This window comes from Seriola dumerili, unplaced genomic scaffold, assembly GCF_002260705.1.
Source record: "Seriola dumerili isolate Sdu_G_001 unplaced genomic scaffold, Sdu_1.0 BDQW01000056.1, whole genome shotgun sequence".
NCBI lineage: Eukaryota > Metazoa > Chordata > Actinopteri > Carangiformes > Carangidae > Seriola > Seriola dumerili.
In genome coordinates, this window is record NW_019174311.1 from 84,831 (window position 1) to 106,916 (window position 22,086).

The following is a 22,086-nucleotide window of genomic DNA, read 5'->3' on the forward strand; positions in this document are numbered from 1 at the left end:
CTGTTTTGCCTCCTTATCTTCCTTTCCTCCCGGAACACTGTTTCATTTGTTACTTCTCATCATCCCTTGTAACACATCAGGGAACATAACAGAGATAAATAAAATTTCTATTTATTTGTTCTATTAATTTGGTTTTACAATATTTGGGATCGTCCTTCCACCATGGCCCATTCATATTTAACAATGATCTATGTGAACTACTATTACTAGGAATAGAGGAATGGAACAACAATATTATACTGGCTGATGGTACACATAGAATACATTAACTAACAGAAAAATAACAATTCTTAATGACACAAATAAATGGCTAAAGATATGACTCAAATAATAATAATAAGGTGATGCACCAGAGGTTATTTAACGGTTTATTCCCGAGAGGATACAGGATCCAGAGTGGTCCCTAGATGGTGGTATTGTCACATGCTGGATATTTACCTCAGAACTAATAAAATACATCTCAGCTCCCCTTTGAGGAGGTGGTGACCACCTATCAGTCCCAGGTCAGCCTCATTCTTGCAACATGGACTCAGTGTCACTCTGTGGGGGCTTTGTGTGTATCCCAATTGCTGTGGAGGTGTGTATTCTGGATGAGTTCCATGAACTAGCTGTAAATTCCACTGACATCTTAAAAGCTATAGTTTGTGGGTGAGAGGAACTCCTTTCGTCCCTGTTTTCTGTCCAAGTGATAGTTTGATGGTGTGAAAGCAGACATGGGAGACTCTTGATAAACCAGAGCACCCCAGTGTCCTTATTGTAACCCATGTGTTTTATTACTGTTGTCAACCTGGCTTCGATATATTTGCCGAGAGGGAACACATAAAATTGGATCCAGGATTCAGTTAGCAGAGGATGAGACTAAGCCAGCCATTGACACACAGAAATGTCTATTAGAAAGATAGGACCTGAACCAGTGATTGCTGCCCACTTCTCCAGTCTGTCAATGAGTATTTATGATCTACTGTGTTGAGAGCAGTGCTGAGGTCTAAAAGAACTAAGATGGACCAATCACCAGCATCTTCAGCCAAGAGAAGATAGACTGGAAAATTTCAAATAAATTATTATTTGTTAAATGTGCTAGTAACTTTTTGAACACAACTTTTTCTAGGATTTTAGATACAAATGGAAGGTTAGAGACAGGTCTTACTTCAAATGACGTGGAAAAAAATCATTGTTGGTGTATCAGATACCAATAATAACTGTCCAGTCGGTGCAGAGTATCTAAATTACATGCCAGCACAACAGACCCCCAGAACAGATTCAGGAGAGGACAGATATTACCAGTTACTATGTTCCCACAGCCCTATGTTCCCACATTTCTAAGAATGTTTTGAAAATTAGGCCCTATTTTCCCACAGTTTTATGTGGTCCCATAAGCCCATGTCCACACTAACCCGGGTAATATTTATCCGGTTAGCCCTTCCGTCCACATTAGAATGGTGAATTCCGTAACTGAAAACGATGCTTTACAAAAACGATCGCTGAGGGAACATAGGGCTGTGGGAACATAAACACGCTCCCAATGCACCATTAGCCAACTGCTGTATGATACTCCAGTAACCAGATGTGGTACTACATAACCTGCTAAGTCAGGTGAAAAGATTTATTCAGAACACATCTTGATATTTTTATCACCTCAACAGAAAAGGAAGCGCTAACATGAGAGAAACAGAACTGTTTAAATAAACAAATGCCTCTACATGCTGTGACCTAAACCCTCAACCCTCCCTTTCTGTCCCCATGTGCACACTGTCAGCTGCTGAAAGCTCTGAGCCCAGAGGAAAACACCCACTGCCACCATGGCCTCTATTTCCAGGATGGTCAGCGGCGTGTTGACTACGTCCTTACCTACCCTGTGAAGAAGCTGGGTGGGGGCCGCTCCTGTCGACAGTCAGCACACCTGCTGACTGAAAATGCTTTTGCCCGTAGTCTACGCCGTGGCCCCCACAGCCGTGGCCCCCACAGCCATGACCCCCACAATCGTGATGAACATCTTCGACAAAACCCAGCACGGAGGGCAAAAGATTCATCGTCTCTGCCATCATCACCAGTGGCTGACATGGATCTTGGCTGTCCAGGAGAGACCATCAACGTCCAGGAGGATCACAAGGCCTTCAGGAGGGAGGAGTTTGAGGGGAAACTGAGAGACATGGGGTTGGAGCTGGAGAAAGATGAAGATGTGAGTTTACATCTTTAAATCTTTTACATATATTCTTTCTACCTAAACTCTCTCTCTATTAGTGTCTGTATGTGTCCGTGTTCTGTTTGCAAAGGTGACACAGTAACATAAGTCAATGTAATAAAGTAGGAAACACTGTGTTAAACAGCCAAATGAGAGCAGTTATTATTACTGTTAGTGCTTTTACTCACATGCATGAAGTGCAGGGACCTCACCAGGGGTGTCCAGCCTCCCAACAACACACCACTCAGCTGCACTGAAAAAATTAATTACAAGCAAATAAATAGCCCAGTTGACTGGGCTGCAAAAGCAAAATAAACCAAAAGGTCAAGCAAAGCAAAAAAAAAAAAAAAAAAAAAAAAAACAACCAAGAGGAGGTAATTCTATGTTGTTGTCTGCCTCTTCCACTCAGATTAGTTTCAGATTACATCCCTGTTTATCCAGAGTCACATAAAATATTAATAATTTGTGTAAAATTTTGTCGTAATTGCTGTGTGAAGTCTTGAGTAATGGCTAAAAAATGTTTTGATGGGTAACTGTAACTTGACCTTTGACCTTTAAAGACCAAAATCTAATCATCCTTGAATCCCAGTGAATGTTTGTACCAAATTTGAAAAAGTTCCATCAAGCCGTTACTGAGATGTCCATGAGAATGGGACAAACGGGTATACGTATGCATGGATGGTATGCTGTCCTCAATAAAAGTTGTTGCAGGCAACATGATTTTCAGATATACAGCTAGCTTAACATTGTCCATCATTGCATCCTCCAAGGAACAGGCAGGTTGTTGTTTGGTAGGATTTAATGAAGAAAATATCTTAATTTGTAAAATTGCAAAATAACATTACTAATACATAAGTGCATGGCAACAAGAGTGAACGCTGGCGCAACTTGCTGCCGCTGCTCGCCGGTAACCTAACTTTTTAACTTTTAATATTTTTTTTCAACTTTTCAGACCTTTTGACTTATTTTATAGTTTTTATAACCTAATCGGATCTTGTAATTGCCTTCATTTGGAATATTTCTACGATTTACTGGCACTACGTCCGTGTGAGTCTTAACTAGCCTACCGTTAGCTCACCAGTTCTGTCCCGGCTTGAGCCTCACTTGACGTTTATCTGGTCAACGCAGCCTGAGTTCTCGTCCTCAATGTGGACGGTAGGACATACATGTTGTCCGTATGTTTCTGGCTCTTTCTACTGCCCATTCACCTGCCAGTGACGGATATGCTTCAGTACTCGGCCACTGACCTGCTCCGGCTGCGCTGTCACCTGCCTGGACCTGCGCCTGAGGCACTCCACCTTCACCCGGACATCACCTTTCAGCCCCGCTGAGGGTCCCGCCGGAATTTCCACTATAACAGCTCAACAACAATAAAGTCCATCTGGTCCAGCTCTCAACGCCCTCCACGCTCCACCAGCCGGGTTGTCGACCACAGCGTGTTAACCCGCCTAGCCTCGTCGGCTAACACCACCACCAGCCGCGACAACACCTCACTCAACTTCGCTCTGCTCAACATCCGCTCACTGACAAGCAAGGGACTTCTCATCCAGGACCTCATCACAGACTGTAAGCTAAACTTTCTTTGTTTAACCGAGACATGGAAACAGCCCAACGACTTCTCCCTGCTGATTGAATCGACTCCTAGTGGATTTGTTTACATCTGTCAACCCCGTGGCTCCGGTCGGGGAGGAGGTCTCACGATAATTTACCGCGACAAGTGGAAAGTCTCACCGGTGTCTGTGCCTCACCTCAGCATCTCAGCCAACTTTCACCCATCCACACACTCATTCTCATCCTTCCTGCTCCCCACTCTCTCAGAAATCAAAGAACTCATTAAGAAATCCAAGCCATCCACTTGTCAACTGGACCCCCTCCCCACACAACTTGTTAAAGCCTGCCTTCCCTCTCTGGTCCCCCTCATTTCTGCCATCATCCACTCCCCTCTGACCAACTTCAACAACTTCCGTCCTATCTCCAATCTACCCTTCATCTCCAAAATCCTCGAAAAAACAGTTGCTTCCCAACTCCATTCTCACCTATCCCACAATAACCTGTATGAACAGTTCCAGTCCGGTTTCCGCCTGCTCCACAGCACTGAAACAGCACTTATTAAAATCACCAATGACCTCCTTATGGCAGCTGATTCTGGACTCCTCACCATCCTCATCCGCCTCGACCTGAGCGCAGCCTTTGATACCATCTGTCACACCACTCTCCTCAACAGGCTATCTTCCATTGACATCACCCACACTCCATTAGACTGGTTCACATCTTACCTCTCTGGCCGCACTCAGTTCATTCATCTCAAGTCCTTTAAATCCATCCCCTCCTCCATCACTGTCGGTGTACCCCAGGGCTCTGTTCTGGGGCCCCTCCTATTCATCATCTACCTCCTTCCCCCCCGGCAATATCTTCTGCAAATTTAACATTGACTTCCACTGTTACGCTGATGACACCCAGCTCTACCTCTCCACTAAACCCTCATCCACTCTCCCGCCCACTCTCCCGCCCACCTCCCTCACTGAAATAAAAACCTGGTTCACTCTAAACTTCCTTAAATTAAACAGTAACAAAACCGAGGTTCTCCTCATTGGCACCAAATCTACGTTATCCAAAACCAACAGTTTTTCTCTCACTATTGATAACTCCTCTGTTTCACCCTCCCCCCAGGTTAAGAGTCTGGGTGTCATCCTTGACAGCACACTATCCTTTCAATCCCACATCAATAACATTACCCGGTCTGCCTACTTCCACCTACGAAACATTAATCGCCTCCGCCCCTCCCTTACCCCCCACACTGCTGCCATCCTTGTCCGCAGCCTCGTCACTTCCCGTCTGGATTACTGTAACTCTCTCCTCTTCGGCCTCCCTCATAAATCCCTCCATAAACTTCAATTGGTCCAGAACTCAGCTGCCTGTATCATTACTCGTACCCCCTCCATCCACCACATCACTCCTGTCCTCCAACAGCTCCACTGGCTACTGGTTCAGTTCCATATTCATTTCAAAGTCCTTCTATTAACATTTAAGGCCATCCACAACCTCGCCCCCCAATATCTGTCCGACCTCCTCCATGTTCCCACTCCCTCCCGCTCCCTCAGATCCTCTTCCTCCACACACCTGTCTGTCCCCTCCGCCCGTCTCACCACCATGGGGAGTAGAGCATTCAGCCGCTCTGCTCCCCGTCTCTGGAATCTACTACCACCCCAACTCAGAAATATCGATTCATTCCCCCATTTCAAATCACAACTCAAAACACATCTGTTTAAAACTGCCTTTTCCATCTGATGCCAATTGCTCTGTCACTTTTGTATTATTTTTATTTTTATATTTCATTTTTATTGTTGTTTCTTCTTAATGTGTTTTTAATCTCAATTTGTGTAACTGTACGGTGTCCTTGAATGCCAAGAAAGGCGCCTTTAAATGAAATGTATTATTATTATTATTATTAAAGATCACTGACATAAACTAATACAAACAGGAACTTATAAGTACATAAATGTATGTAATAGAAATGCAAATATGATAGTAAATAATGTTTACACAGCACCGATGCTCTAACCATCAACCTCTAAGACACCTGTACTCTGTCCACAATAAAGTAATTATCATAAAACATATTGTAATTAAATCCAAAACTAGTGACATAAACATGTTGATAAAACTGTAAGCAGAGGAAAACTTACGGATGAAGCCGTTTAGTGGACTTTAAAGCATGAGATGGAGCAGATTGCTGATCTATGATGCTCACTCTGAGTGCATGAAGAGAAAAATTATTCTTAATGTTTGTCTGTGATAACACTTCTCCATTCCTGCTGTTTGCAGCCACCAGTAGATGGAACCAAATACATCACAGAACAACACAGTATACTGATTCCAATACAGATGGACAACCTGAAATCAATATGCCTCTGACTCTAGGTTGACAGCAAAAAGTTTCAGATCCTGACTTGTGCTTGTTAAATGATAGAGCAACAGGTACCTTATATAATCTGGCCCTGATTAGGGAGTTGGGTGCAGGTGGACTCAGGCCTAGGGCTGCATTCACCAACACGACACATAGTATATTCACCTACACTAGGGGAGCATTCCCCACCACACTTGCATTGGGTCTTATTTTCTAGACCAATGTTTTAAATTCATGAACTTATTCTGTCACACTGGTCATTGTATTTGTTGTAGGAATCCACTGTATCACAACAAACAAACAAAATCCAATAGAACACATTTTTAAGTGTTGTTTAATTTAATTACCTCACAATACCTAACACTTCATATACACAGAATGTCTTAATCAACAATTTCTTGAATCAGATTCAGTCTCTTTCAGAGATCCTCTGATTGTGGAAGTCTCCTGCCTTTTCATGTCATTGAAGGTACCTTGCATCTTGCCAATCTCTGGACTCATGTTGGGAAGATATTTACACCTGGGTTTCCTTGTACATAAGCTGGCCTTTCGTCTTGGAGAGTCATTTAGTATTTTCTGTTTGTCTAAATCCACCACTATCATTTGTTTCGGGGTTGGAGTTCTGTGACCTTTGTAAATTACTACCAGGAATCTGAAGCCGGCTCTGCTTAGAACATGCAGAAAAATCTGACAGAAGTGTTGGTGACATGTATCATGTCTTTGCTCTTTCCTTGGTGCTCAGCAGCTTAAGATCCAGACACTTGCTCTAAAGTTTGTAGTTTGTTTTAGTATTTGCTGTCTTCATATTTAGTGCTCGCCTTTGCTGTCTGAAGTCGCCCCTAGGTATACCTGCTCTTGTTTCTTCACATAAAGATGATATTCATGTTCATTCTGAGGTATGAAGGAGCTATTTCAGCTTTGTTTTTAGTCATCTCTGCTTCTCTAGATGTTCTGCAAATAGAGTGTGACCTCTGAGCTGTCTGCCATTTTTGGACTGCTAACCATGACAGGGGGTATCCTTTTCTGGGCTTGCAGCATTTTCCCCATGTGCAATTTTTTTTCCACATCAAAAGCTGTGGTTATGAAGTGACAAGTTTTAACCGAATAGCACAATTATTGACTGTCCAAATGTTCGTAAATTAAATGAATCAGTTGGAGTTTAAAACCTGTTCTCATTCCATCAAGCTGAATCTTAAGTTCCCAGAAAATAAACTTTTACCAAAACTTTTGTATAGACAACGAGGACAGACTTCGGACAAAAACAACACATAAGGGAGGGGAAATCCCCAAGGCAAACAGAGGCCTAGTCCTATGCTGTACCACCTGAGAAAAACAATGTCAGAGTTTTCTTTATTATACATGCTTTAGGTTTTAGAAGACAAGTAGTTAAAGTGCAATGAAATGACCCAGAACGACCATCCGCCATCTTTGCTCAATTATACCCTTTTTCCACCAAACTTGGCGGGTTTTTTACACACACGTAAACCTATTAATAAAAGGGAGGGGGACACACACAACTGCAAGGATTGATGTCATCACATGCACTTACAGAGCACACACACAGACACAGTGGAAAGAGAATGAGCTGCTAGCTGCCATGCAAACTGGTCAAACAGATCTGTCATGTCTTATCTCCAGGTTGTTGGACCTGTAAAAGTGTCGGAGCCTCCATGTGAGACGCTTCAATCAGTGATTGTGTGTTACTAACTATTACTACTAACTTATTTTGGAGCAACGTTCACTCTTTCATCCTGGAGCTCAGTGTAGCTGTGGTGTTTTTGTTTTTTTGCTGGACAGGTGACAGGTGTGTTTACAGTGTCTTTGCTCTGAAAGACGTTACTGCAGGAAAAGGGAAGAAAATTAGCGAGTTCACCTGGCTGTTGTGTTTACATCAATGATGATCGGAGCTGATAAATACCTGTGTCTACTGCAGAGTTATCTGACTTGGTGTGAATACTGATTGAACCTTGAACTTTTCCATTGCAAACGAAAGCCTGATGTTAGCAGATCTTAGCAAGTTTTTTGACCAGTGGAAAAGGGGCTTAAGTAAATAAATCTGAGGGTCTAAACAGAGAGTAAGACAGATCATCACACAAGCCGATGGTCCTTTCAACTTCATTGTTGCAGAAGAATCAGCCATGAATAACACAAGGTAAAATGGTCATATCAAACATTTTCACAAGTAAACAGTGTTGGATGTGGCTTCAGCTTGGTTTATATCTGACTATGAGAAATTAGGGGACATCCACTTTCTCCAGGGTTGCAGCTTAGATTAATATATCATCAGTCATTTAAACATGTAATCTGATAGTCCACCTATGTATATGTCCTGATGCCAATTTATAAATAGAAAATATGACTCACTACAGCAGTGACTTAAACTGGCTGACCTGTTGTACCACATATAAAGTCTTGATTCAGGGGCACCTCGGTGGCTCACCTGGTAGAGTGTGCACCATTAGGAATTCAGTCCTTACTGCAGTGGCCTGGGTTCGAGTATGTCATCCACTCTCTCTCTCTCAGCCCAAACTTTCCTGTCTCTCTCACTGCTAACCCCCCCCCCCCAAAAAAAAAAAAAAAAAAAAAAAACTTTAGAAAGTCTTGATTCCTGTTCTCCTGAAACTGGTTGCAAGGGCAAATGTAAACTCCCACTGCAAACTTCCTGTGTATTAACAACACATTATTTGATATGGTGACCACTGGTGGTGAATCAAATTGGTGTGATGTTGCAGAGAGGCTGAATATATTATTATTAGGAAGAATACAGATGGAAACAGGATGCAGACTCAAATGTGACCAGTTTTGGTGACCAACCACAGGCATAGGTGCAAACCAGAAGCAGCTCAGTGTAACATAGATAGATAGATAGATAGATAGATACATACAATTGTACACACATACATACTTTATTTATCTCCTAGGGGAAATTCATGAAGAGAGGCTGAATATTTACTAATATGAGGAATATAGAATAAGCAGGTATACAACATTATAACACAAGATTCTGTCAATGGAAGAATGTATAGAACATTGATGAATGCTGGTGATGCAGTTTCTGGCATACCAGCAAAAATTTGGCTAATTAACATGTTTAAATTCTGCAGTTCTGCTCTATGTATATCTGTTAAGCCCCATGTATGTATTCCAAGACAAATGAACATAAATGAGTCCAAATGCAAGCCTGTATTTATCCAGTGGAATAAAAATGAAATCTTATTTATTATTATTTATTTATTATTACCACTTTAGTTGTGATCTGTGGAAAACACCTTTTTACAGAGCTAGAACTGTATTTATGTCTCCTAACATTTATGAAGGTAAGTAGCATTTGTTCTGGAGGATATCAGTGGTGAAATCAAATTTTCTGTTAATTTTTAATCAAAAAATTCTGTTAGTAGCTAAGATGGCTTGTGGAGGGACAGCCCACACAGTTCATTACTTTTAATCGGCCTTTTCAGTCTTGTTACTGCTGGCTCTTCACATACTGCAACTGGACCTTCTGCCCCCACATCAGCTTTTCACATGCATTTAGAACACAGGGAAAACCTATTAATCTCAAATCTCTACATGTCATTTTAGCACTGAGTCAAATATAATCTAAAATATAGGTTATAGTTAAACTATTATAGCAGTGTAACTTTAGTTTACTCATCTATCACCATGATGCTGGCAAATCATATTCAGTCTTGTGTAGTCGGACTGGCTATTGTGATTACCGGGACAAATTCTGGTGGGAGGTTACATTGGTGGGCCAGCAGATGGTCATGCAGTCAGTCTCTGCACCAGCCCTCTCTGTGTGCCTGTCATTTCAGGTGTATATTAGAGAGGACAGCCATGTTCAAGTGGTTAAATACATGGCGTCATGCCACCGCTGGTAGATGTTCCTTGGATTCACTTGCTGTAATGTTGTTAGTGTATTGTCTGCAGTCTAAATTACTGCTGCAATCCTTAAATTGGCGCCATACAGGGAGGAATTTCTTTCCCAGTCTGATTGCTGTTTTGACTGATAACCAGGATGCACGCTCATGCATACAAACTGTGAGCATATGCACAAACACGAGCAACAGCAACTGACTGTAGTTCACTTAATTCCATTTACAAAAAAATGAATAGCACCTTTAAAATAAAATAAAAAGTTAAGCACTTTAAAGCTGTATTATGTTTTACTGTCAAGCCCTATAATAAGTTTTATTTTTGGGCCCAGCACAGAGCTCACAGTGAACAGGTGCAGGGCTGATAGTAAAAAAAAATCCTGAGCCTGAACTTTTTTCCCTGGGAGGTAAGCGGGCCCCGAAGCTAAGATATATGCCAACGCAATTGTCAAGCAGGATCCAGGGGTGTGCTCCCCTGGGACATTTTGATAAATAGTCCATTGAATTAAATATTCTGATGACCTTTGTGGATACAAATGTACATTATTCAGACATGAGATGAACAAAGCCAATACAAGCCCATATTACAGGAGCATCTTTGTGTAGAGCACCAGAGCTCTTGGGACCCTGGGCCTGGTAGGCCTGTTCAGTAATCCGTCCCTGCTTTCAACTAGTCACTTACCTGTGTACTTATTGCTTGTATAGCATACTGAGACTATGGACACTACAGCCATACCAAGAAAGGTCAGTGGGTGACAATTATAATACTCAAAAGTAAACTAGGAATTGAATGAATGAATGAATGAATGAATGAACATTGGATTTAAATAGGCTTTTCAAGATACCCAAAGCGCTTTTACAATGGAGGGGGGACCTCACTAACCACACTTTTCACACTGCCTGCATCCTCGTCATAAAATCAGACAAGTACATTTAGAATTTTATCCATGCTTTTGTCCGTGGCCTCATCAATGTTGAGTGAAAACATGTTATTCTCAAGCATGTCACAGATTTCTTTTAAATTCTGGTGAGATGCTGTGTGTAATAAGATAACTTGCATGCTGCCTCGAGACAGACAGATGCGTAAGGGCGAGTTTATCCTCCTCCTCTAATTTCTGACACAAAGTGACGAGTGGATGAGCGATTGTAAACGATAGATCATACTCGGCAATGAAGGAGCACAAGTGAATTTTTAAATCAGCCACGCGATTGGTCATTGAGGGTCGGATATCTGCTGTGGCTGTTGCCCCCGGCAAACGTGAGGTATGTTGAATTACTCGTAAAGCTGCTTGATGACTAGCGTCGAACTCGTGCCGTGGCAGCACTTTTTCCTGCTAGTTCCATATAATATTTTCCTTGCACACAAAGTGCAGAAACATGCTCCTGGTTGCCGGAGTTTTTGACACCAGCTTCCAAAGGGCTTTCCGTCTCTACCCACCTCCTCTATCCAAGACCAACACCATTTATTCTTTATACCTTTATCGACAAGTTTGGTGTCTTCCCCTGGCTTCATAAAGTTGCACTCCATGACTTCGGCTATGTTTTGCGCTGCCAGTGTGGGAAACACATTCGTAGTGTATGGGAAACACAAAATACATTCGCACGTGGGCTGACTGCTGAATCAATCTGGTTGGCCAAAACCCAAGACCACCCCCTCCCCTATTACCGATTGGCTTAAGTAGGCTATGCCTACTGGTGTGGTTTAGAGTGAAAGCGCCTCTCGGATCTTGAGAATTGTCAGATCACGCGAACGTGAACCTGATTTTTTTTTTTTTTCGCAAACACCTCGGTACGCCGGAAATCCGGCGTGGCGCCGGAGCGCTATCAGCCCTGCAGGTGGGGTGACAGGTGCAAACAGGTGGGACATTCATTCAAATGAATGCTGGGAGGTTTGAGTGTAATATATTGTGTCTGAAGTTTTGGAATATTGGGTGTTGTGCAAGAGTACAGGACATACTATGCTAGTACTGAGTGAATGCAAAACAATATGCATATTATCTTCCCAAAATATTAAGATGTAGGCTACCTAAATCTGATAAATTATGTGTTTTTACTATATCAATAACTGTTGATACTCCTTGTGTACTTTGACAGTAAGTGAACAAAACTCTGCCAACTTGTATTTATTTTGTATTATGACATTAGCAGATCTATAATAAATAAAAGTATTTTAATCAAAATGCTTAACACTTATCAACAATCAAAACAAACAAACAGGCACCAAAAGTTGGGTAACTTAACCAAACTGCAGCAGTGAGTCTCTCCAAAGTCTGCTGGCAGCAGGAACTAATCATATCCACAGGCTAACAAGCCTCTTTGTGATGGTTAAGATAATGTGATGGACAAGATGCAAAACAACATGTCAAACATGCTAATGCATATTAGATGTGCCGATCACTGGAGATAGGGAAAGGAAAGCCAGTCCAACAACTTATCCCTGCTGTTTTAAGAAGCCTCAAGATGTGAAAGCAGACAGGGCCAAAGACATTACCGAAGCTATTGGTATATATTTTTAAATGGCTATTCACCTATATGCAGTAGTAGATTAAATAAAAAGCACTCAAGCCTCATTACAGTGTCCCATCCCATGCGCACATAAGCCATTCCATGGTCCGTGCCATTTGCAGGCGTGCACAAGCAGTGATTGAGTTACGTATATAGGTATATACATAGCCTTCTGTAAGTGGAACAAATTGAAACACTCCTAATGGATAAGTTGTATTTTTTATTATTCTACATATTTATTTTTTACTTTTGTAACAACAGATGCTTTTCAGTTTTGTAGCTATTTGTTTTTTTTTATCAGCACCACATAAAAATATGACTTATGTGAGAGTGTAGTTTTGTTCACTGTTTAATGTACTTGTCACAGCCTGCAATGCCTCTGTCTCACTCTCCACTCTGCCACACCTCCTAATCAGCCTCACTGTCCTCACCTGTTGCCCCCAGCTGCACTCCATCTCCAATCAGGCCAGTATATATACATCCCTAGTTCACTCGCTCTTTGCCAGATTGTTCTAGTATTATGCAAGACTTTCCAGCAATCATCTCCGGACTGTATCTCCCTGCTCGTCCCTGACCATCCTGCCTCGTCTCTGCCCCGGTAAACGCCTCAGCTTTCTGTCCCCGACCACGAGTTCTGCCTCTGCGCTTCCTGGTCCCCATCTGCCTGTCCCTGTGGCCGTTTGGCGTTCTCCAGCTCCGACGTTGCAACGTGAGTGCTTCCCTGCTGGTTTCCCGATCCTTCGTCTGACTCTGATTACACGCCTGCCTGCTCCTTCCTGGTTTGTCTGCCCCGATGACTGCACACCTGGTTCCGATCCTCCTGCACCCTCGACTATGTCTCCAGCCTGCTCCCTAACGGTACCGTTGCCTTCCTGCCAACTCGTCCCTGTGTGTGTGAGCCTCCCCAACCCGCTCCACTCACCCGCTCCGCAACATGGCGCTAGCTTGTGCTAGCAGCATTAGTAAGGCAAATACAGCAACTGATGACCTTCCTGAGTCAGTCCGCTGCTCCCATGCCCTCATCAGCTCAAACGGCACCAGAACCAGCTCCAGCTTCCCCTTTGCCCAGAGATGCCCCCAAGCCCCGGGTGGGAACTCCCGAGCGCTATGATGGAGAACCAGAGTCTTGTGGCCCTTTCCCAACTAACCGTTCCTTGCTGTTCTCCCTTCAGCCCCGCACCTTCGCTACTTAGGAGGCGAGGGTGGCCTTCACTATCAATCACCTGATGGGCAGGGCTCATCTGTGGGACACTGCTGAGTGGGAGAGACAGTCTCCAGCCTGTGCCTCTTTTCAGTTGTTTGCTGGAGAGCTACGCAAGGTGTTCGGCCTGGGGGCTTTCAGCTCAGAGACTGCACGGGGGCTTATGGGTATGCAGCAAGGAGACCAGACGGTGGCTGACTTTTCTATCGACTTCTGTACCAGGGCCAGCCAGAGCAACTGGAATTCTGCAGCCCTCTGTGACGCCTTCCTCCACAGTCTGGCTGACTACATTAAGGACGGGCTGGTTTCCCATGACATTCCTTCTACATTGGACGCGGTGATCGAGTTGGCCATATGGATCGATATCTGTATCCAGGCCCGCAGATGAGAGAAGCAGCAGGGGGTCCCTCTTCGTCTGCCGTCTGTCCGTTCCCGAGGGGGCTCCACTAGTCCCTCATCCTGACCAGGGCAACAGAAGGGGGAGTCCAAGCCAATGCAGCTGGGCCCCACCTCTCTCACCCCAGAGGAACGGGAACGTCGTTGCCAGTCTATCCTGTGCATGTACTGCGGGCAGGCTGGTCACTTTGTCTCCCAAGTGCCCAGTAAAAGCCAAGGCTCACCCGTAACAGGGGGGATACTGGTGAGCCTAACAACTGTTAAACCTCCCCGCAACCAAAGACCGCTGCTCCGAGCCCAGCTCATCCTTCCTGATGGCCCCCACACCCTGGCCGCCCTAATAGACTCTGGGGCAGACGCCTGTATCATTGATGAGGGGCTGGTTCAGCAGCTGGGGCTTGAGCAGATTCCTCTACCTCATCTGGTTCCCGCTCGGGCTCTTGACGGCCACCATTTGGGCACAGTCACACACCAGACCGTCCAGATTCCCATGATCCTGTCCGGCAACCACCATGAGACCGTTCAGTTTCACATTCTGGACTCACCTCGCCTGCCTCTCATCCTGGGTCATCCTTGGCTCCGTCAGCACAACCCCAACATTGACTGGGAGACGGGGAACATCTGAGAGTGGGGCACCTCCTGTCACCTGTCCTGCCTGAAGCAAGTTTCCTCGACGCTTTACACTCCCAGCTCCAGGGCTCCGCCTGACATCTCTGGGGTGCCCCCGGAATATCACGACTTCCGCCAAGTGTTCAGCAAAGCCAAGGCGAAGTCTCTGCCTCCGCATCAGCCATATGACTGCGCCATCAATCTCCTGCCTGGCACATCAACACCCAAGGGGTGTCTGTATTCCCTGTCTGCCCTTGAAAGGAAGGCAATGGAGACCTACATAAATGAATCCCTGGCTGCAGGTTCTTCATCTCCAGCCGGGGCGGGCTTCTTTTTTTGTGGAGAAGAAAGATAAGACTCTGAGACCCTGCATCGACTACCGGGGTTTGAACGACATCACCATAAAGAACCGGTACCCTCTGCCTCTTATCTCGTCAGCTTTTGAACTGTTTCAGGGGTCCACCAATTTCACTTTAGCTGAGGTGATATACAGCCTGATGGCAGTGTGGACAAATGATCTCCTGAACCTCTCAGAGATGAGACGTTGGCTGCAGCTGTTTCTCTGTCTGCCAGAATGTTGTGGAGATGGTGGTCTTACATTGCATGCGTCTCTCAACAACAGTCCTGAGTGAGTCCAGACTCCTGTCAAGCACAGACAGAGACAGCTTTTTTGACCAGCTTGTCCAGTCTCCTTGTGTTCATGTCTGACATGCAGCTGTCCCAGTTGACAGCGGCATAAAAAATTGCACTGGCCACCACTGACTGATCCAACATGTGCAGCATTTCACTGCAGATGTCAACATATAAAAAGATAACCATGCTTAATAGGCAAATAAACTATTCTCCAACAAGTAGATGCATTTAAAATGGCATCAAAAATAAGGAATGCTGATAAGTCAGTCTTCAGAATTAATATTAATGATTCCTACAATGTCTATTGTCCATAGCTAATTTATACTGAATAAAAAGCTTCTCCTTCAGTTCATTAAATCCCTGCAGCACCTTAGGGCAGTAGGACACATATGTTGGCAAATCTGCAGCCCCTGATTTGAGAAGTGTCATTATGCATAGCTGTCAACTTTGTTTCCACTGACGAATCACATGCAAATGACACTAGGCTGTTACAAAATGACCACACAAACGTCTACCAAAATCAGACTGGTTGGTTATAACTAGTGTTGGGGAGACACTAGTTATACATAATGAGATTAGGTACTTAAATCACTTGTGGCCAAAAGATCATATGAAAATCTTTTGAAGTAGAATCACAATCCTAATCCTAACCCTAACAAAATCACAGAGGCTGCACAGCAGAAAAAGGGCTGCTGTCTCCAGCTGCAGTTAGCAGGCTAGCTGTTTAACAGTTAACATGGTCTGGTTAACAGAAACTGAACTTTTTAAAATCAAATATCTAAATATGGCATCTTTTATTGAGGCGATCTGTATAATTCATCTGAAAAGTAATTGGAATTGTAATCTGTTAAAGTTAATGATAAATAATGTGTAGTTAAACTACAGTTACTAATCAAAATGTTGAGGATCCATAGAGAGGTTCCATAAGAATTTATTATTTTCTGTAAAAAAATGATTTAGAATATAACAGTCATTCTGTTCAATCATTCATTCTGGCCTTCTTTTGGCAAGTAAGTGACAGGTGTGAGGTCTCACTAACTTCATTCAGCAATGAATATTAACGTTCTGTCTTCGGATGACAATATTCATAATTTGGAATATTTTTAAAAACCCTTTTAATTTTTTTATGAATGGACACTTCCAGACTAAAGAAATATAAATAATGGAGGAACAGACAGATGGTCAACAGGTAGGGAGTCTCCACGGCTTCAGCTCCTGCTGATTTACAATGCTGATAAAGCTGAATGAATTTAACGTTGGTGGGCAGAGTTACTGAAAAACAAACTTGGAGGTTAAACTGTGGATAATTTATCTGAGCTAATGAGGTACAGCATGTCAAAACTGACAAACGTTTTTAAGCATTTATATCTTTGCTATGCTGCTTCTTACTAAAATGATCAGGTCGCCATAATGCGGTTAACATACACAACAATAACAATGCAGGCCAACAGGCTGTGAGTCTTAGTCCCCTGTTCGGCGAAAAATCTAGTGTGAATTACAGAAATAACCGTTGTGAAAATGAAACGTCTAACCATGCGTGGTTTCTGAAGCAGTCCTCCTTGAAGTGCGGGCTCACAATATAATGTTTGGAGCAGTGGAGAACCGTGAAAAAATGAAGTAGATTTCTGCAGGAAATTAAGAACACCGTCTTTTCAGCATGGCTACAAAACTAATGAAAATTCTTCACCGTAAGTAGTTATGTGCTGTGCCTTGCATCATGAGAAGTATTGATGTCAATAGGACCAGGAAGTAAGGTCTGGACCACTAGCGAGGCATTTCATACAAAGGAGAAAACTGGGTTTTTACCCTGACAGTTACTCCCTTTGATGTAAACTTTGATCCTTGTGACTCTGGAGACCATTTACATGCACAAAACCCTATATAACACACTATAAGTAAGGAAAAACTCAGAAAAGCATAATAGGTCCCATTTAAATTAATTTGTATATTAAGCAATAGAACAATATCATAATCATGAATTTCCCCTAGGGGATAAATAAAGTATCTATCTATCTATCTATCTACTGTATATTTTATATTGTACAGTAATACAATATACGGATTACATGACATGAAAGCTATATAAATGAACTTTCACATCATTAGATTTAAGTTATGAATGCCGCCGCAAACTGGTGAAACCGATCTGTCACATTTCATATCCCCAAGTGCAGTGTAGCCATGGTGTCTCTGGTTTAACAGCACCGTGCTTTTCAGGTGACAAGTGTGTTTACAATCTCTGTGAGCTCCAAAAGACTTTACAGCAGGAAAAGGGGTTAAAATTAGCATGTTCATGGGTGTTGTTTTTACATCAATGATGTTCAGAGATGGAGCCAATAAATACCTATGTCTACTGCAGAGTCTTGTGACCTGGGTGTGAATGTTAATTGTTTCCTTTTCCATTGCCGATAAAAGTCTGATGTTAGCGGATCTTAGCAGGTTTTTTGACCAGCGGAAAAGGGGCTTATATTCTATAACATTAAAACACATGTTGTACAACTCAGTGGTATTTGAATGTTATATATGTCTCTTAGGCCAAGACTCCAGGGATGGGCTTCGTGAAGATTCATGCTCCCTGGAACGTTCTCTGTCGAGAGGCCGAGTTCATGAAGCTAAAGATGCCCACCAAAAAGGTGAGACCTAACGCCTCTGTCCATTCTCTCTGTCCCTCCATATGGGTCTCTTTTAAAACTAGTTATCCAGCTTTGTCACTACCTGTATATATGTGTGCTACATTTGTCCAAAACAACGCACTCATTCATGTACAGTGTTCAGGAACAACATCTAGCAACACTACTAGTTTAACAATATTTTCAAGTAGCAGTCACACAATGTAGCTTTTTTTTTCAAACCAGGTAGCAAATTATCTTTTTCACTAAGTATTCAGGTAGAAATACTCAAAACACTTTTCTCAAGACACAACATAACAGAACAAAAAATTTTAGAAAACACATTTACAAATTAGTAAATTCAAATTCAAAAACGAAAACACAACATGCAAAACGCAACACCACTTCACAAGGAAAAGGTGAGGACAACAGATCTTGCTTGTGACTGAACAGAGCCCAGGTCACTTGATTGGTCAGTGATGCTCTACAGAAGTAACCTAACAGATTCACTGACTGGCCTTGGATGTACCGTACCATACTACATCTTGCAGTGCCACTGGTATAGAGCCAGTAATTATAACACAATCCATATAAGTGAGGGGTTGTTGTTTGAAGGCAAACATTTGAGCCACATGATTCATCTATTAACCAAATACAGCACTGTCAAAGGATTTTAATTTAATTTAAATATTCTACATTGCACAAATAATTTGAATCCATAATGTAGTGTACCAAGGCCATAATCTTATAATAAAAAAATCCATGTTAATTGGGGGCACCATCGTCTGAAGAGGAAATAACTTATTACTCTATAAATCCAGAATGAATCAGTCTATATATCAGAAGCTGTTACATCTTGATTCAATGGATCTCCACCCTATACTTCAAAGGAACACACCAGGACAACGACTGTGTGTAAATAAAGAGATTTATTAACTATACAAATGTCTTACTATTTATGGAGTAAATGCAATGGCTGATTATCATTAAGATGAAACATGGAACAGAAGAACAGGTTTAAGCAACAGTTGATAAAATGAACTGTGCATTTAGACAAAGAAAAAGTTACTTGGGGCATGTGGCAAAGAAAGAACAAAGAACATAAATGAAAAATTAAGAGCAAAACAACGACAAATTGACATGGAGCCAAGCCTGTAACCAAAAGCAATGTGTGAAATAATCACAACTGTTTTATCCCCTGGGGGCTGGCGCATGTTCCATGGGGGTGTTACCAGTCTTCTCCCATGTTTCAACTTAGAGAAAAGAGTAATTTTCCATGGAACTTTACATTTGTTTGATCTAGAGTTTTCCTCTAAAAGAGTCCATTTGTTCATCCTCTGGAGATGACCATGTGACCATGTTGTGACCATTTGACCATGTGACCCATGGTTCAGTTCTATATCTCTCTGATGTGCTGAAAGCTGGTCTGTTTGTGAGAGAAGGATACTTTGTCTATTTCCCTCAATTTGATAGTTTTTGGTGGGAAAAGTAAGAAGGTGATGTCCTTGACATGAACTTCTTTAATGGCTTGTTACTGATGCCAAACCAGGTATGTCCGCTACAACAGAATGATACAGGAGATAGTCATTTCAATCTGCCTCCATGTTGCCATGTGGTGCTTTGTACCTGCTGCAAAGACTGCCACAGAGGAGACACAAGAGAGCAGCACAGCATCAGCATAGCAACAGCAATCTGATTTCCAATATGGCAAATATTAGACAGTACATTTATTGTACCATGATCATATTCGTTTCCTAACCTTAAGCAAGTGGTTCTCTGAAACATTAACTCCAGTGTCAAGCAAAATAAAAGTGAACAAACTTCCCTGGACTAGAGGCTTCTTTGTTAGTTTTTGTTATAGCTGGTGTAGGAGCCAAAATATGTTTTTGCTTATGTTTATATTTTTGTGGAACCGCTGCTTGTCAGCCCTTTTTGAGTTTTTTCATTCAATAAACCTTCGGTAAACATCGTCTGGATTTCTTTATGATTTTGTGGACGTGTCACAGACAGGAGCCTACTAAGTCTCTCAGTGGTCAACAGAAAATAGCTGCACCTACAGACACCTTGGATCTCAGAGTTTTGGACTTTATGGACACTGGATGAGCAGCTGATCGGCTGTTTCCCCTAACTGGCATGAAGTGAAGAGGCCACAGTTGACTGCTGCGAACAGAAAACCTCGCCTATTGACAGCGGCGCATCACAGCCATCAGAAGCGGTATTTGTGTGGATTCCTTCTGTGTGTTTGTTGGAAGTTTGAACACAGTTTGGACGTGCTGCCACTTGTCCATTGGGGACTTGGTTTTGGCTTGTGTTGCATGCACTTGATTTGCCAAGATCGGCGAAGGTTGTTTGACTGGTTTGGACTGTTTGTGACACTGTGGCTGCTGTGCTCTGAGTTAAAAGATCGCATTGTGGACAAGGTTGCGCTGTTGGGCGATACTGAATGAGATCTATTTGTGGAGTGGCGTTTATGTGTTGCTGTGTATCTCTGATGAGCATGCACATTGGAAAACGTCAAAATGAGTGGGACAAATGAAGTGAATGATGAAATGGAGGACAGGAGGACGGTCAAGCTTACAACCAAGGCATTGGCTTGCAAAATTGAAAATCTCCAAAAGGAATGTCAATTAACTGTGAAAAAACTTAAAGGGCTCACACGTGAAATAAAAGAGCTCATGAAAATGGATGAAAATGCAAAGGATGTGCAATGCAACCTGGAGAAACTGATTCAACTGTATGAAAATGCAAAAGCAACACATCAATCAGTTACTGTATTGCTTCCCAAAGAGGAACAGGAAACCCAGAGTGACTGGTTTACACGCATAACAAAATGCAACACAGATTTCATGGAAGATGTGAAACAATGGCTTTTTGAGACTGAAAGACACTCTCTGAAAACAGGTCATGTGACCGCAGATTCACCAACTGCTGCAGATACAGACATTTTTCCCATCTCACCTGATAAAGCACCTGTTGAATCAAAGGAGAAAATTCCCCAAATTGAGACTCAACATGACATTCCCTCCGCCCAGTCAAACATTAAGGCAACATCTGACATACAGGTAGAAATACAACCAGGTGACAGTGTGTCAAATGTTGCAAGCAGCAGGAGGAGCAAACAACGTTCTTCTAGATCAAGCTCTAGAGTGTCAAGCACTTCATCTGCACACATTAAAGCTGAGGCTGAAGTAGCTGCTCTTGTTGTAAAACAAAAACTGCTGAAAGACAAACATGTTTTGGAAGAACAGGAGGAGTTGCTAAGGAGGAAAAAAGAGCAGCTGGAGATGGAGGCAGATATTGCTGCAACTATGGCTAAAGTGCAGGTGCTTGGAGCTTAAGAGGATTCATTGTACGGAGTCATCTATCTAAAATGTCTGATGGTATGACATCATATTTTGAGAAAGGACAACTGGAAAAGAAAACACTTGATGTTAAAGCAGGATCTTTTGTGACAAAGTTACAAGACATGCATACACAAGGACAAATCCTCCCAAAGCAAGGTATTACCAATCCACAAACCAGTAATACACTTGTAATAACAACTCAATTACAATCTCTCACCACGGTTCCTATGACATTCCAGTCAAGCATCAGAAATGCAGATAAACATGCACATGTGACATCTCCAACTACCTTACTTGCTTCAAATAACGGTGAACAGAACAATATCCTCTCAGTTATGGAAAAACAAAATGAAATCACCGCATTGTTAATTCAGCAACAATGTCTTTCTTCTATGCCAAAGAAGGAAATTCAGGTTTTTGATGGTGATCCGCTTCAGTACCAAATGTTCATTAAATGCTTTGAACACAGTATTGAAAGCAAGAATGAAAACTCCAGAGACTGTCTATATTATTTGGAACAATACAGAAGAGCACAGCCAAGGGAAATTGTGAGGAGCTGCCTCCACATGGACTCGGACAGAGGATTCAGGAAGGCCAAGTCTTTACTGCAGGAGCATTTTGGCAATGAGCATAAAATTGCTACAGCTTATATGGAAAAGGCTCTTTCATGGTCATCAATAAAATCTGATGACACAAAGGCTCTACAAGCATTCACTTTCTTTCTAAGAGGATGTTGTAACGCTATGGAAGACGTCAACCACATGAAGGAGCTCGATATGCCTTCTAATATGCTCATCATCATAAAGAAATTGTCCTGGTCTGTGATTT

At 42.5% G+C, this 22,086-nt stretch overlaps 1 protein-coding gene across 1 annotated transcript in view; it reads left to right on the top strand.

Moving 5' to 3' along the window:
• The window catches only part of LOC111219086 (anoctamin-1-like), a 159,564-nt gene that overhangs the window by 7,833 nt on the left and 129,645 nt on the right, over positions 1-22,086 (top strand). Inside the window, exons 2-3 of the mRNA XM_022741674.1 lie at positions 1,757-2,179; positions 17,840-17,938. Of these exons, the coding sequence (XP_022597395.1) occupies positions 1,757-2,179; positions 17,840-17,938 (522 nt within the window). The remainder of the gene's footprint in view (positions 1-1,756; positions 2,180-17,839; positions 17,939-22,086) is intronic.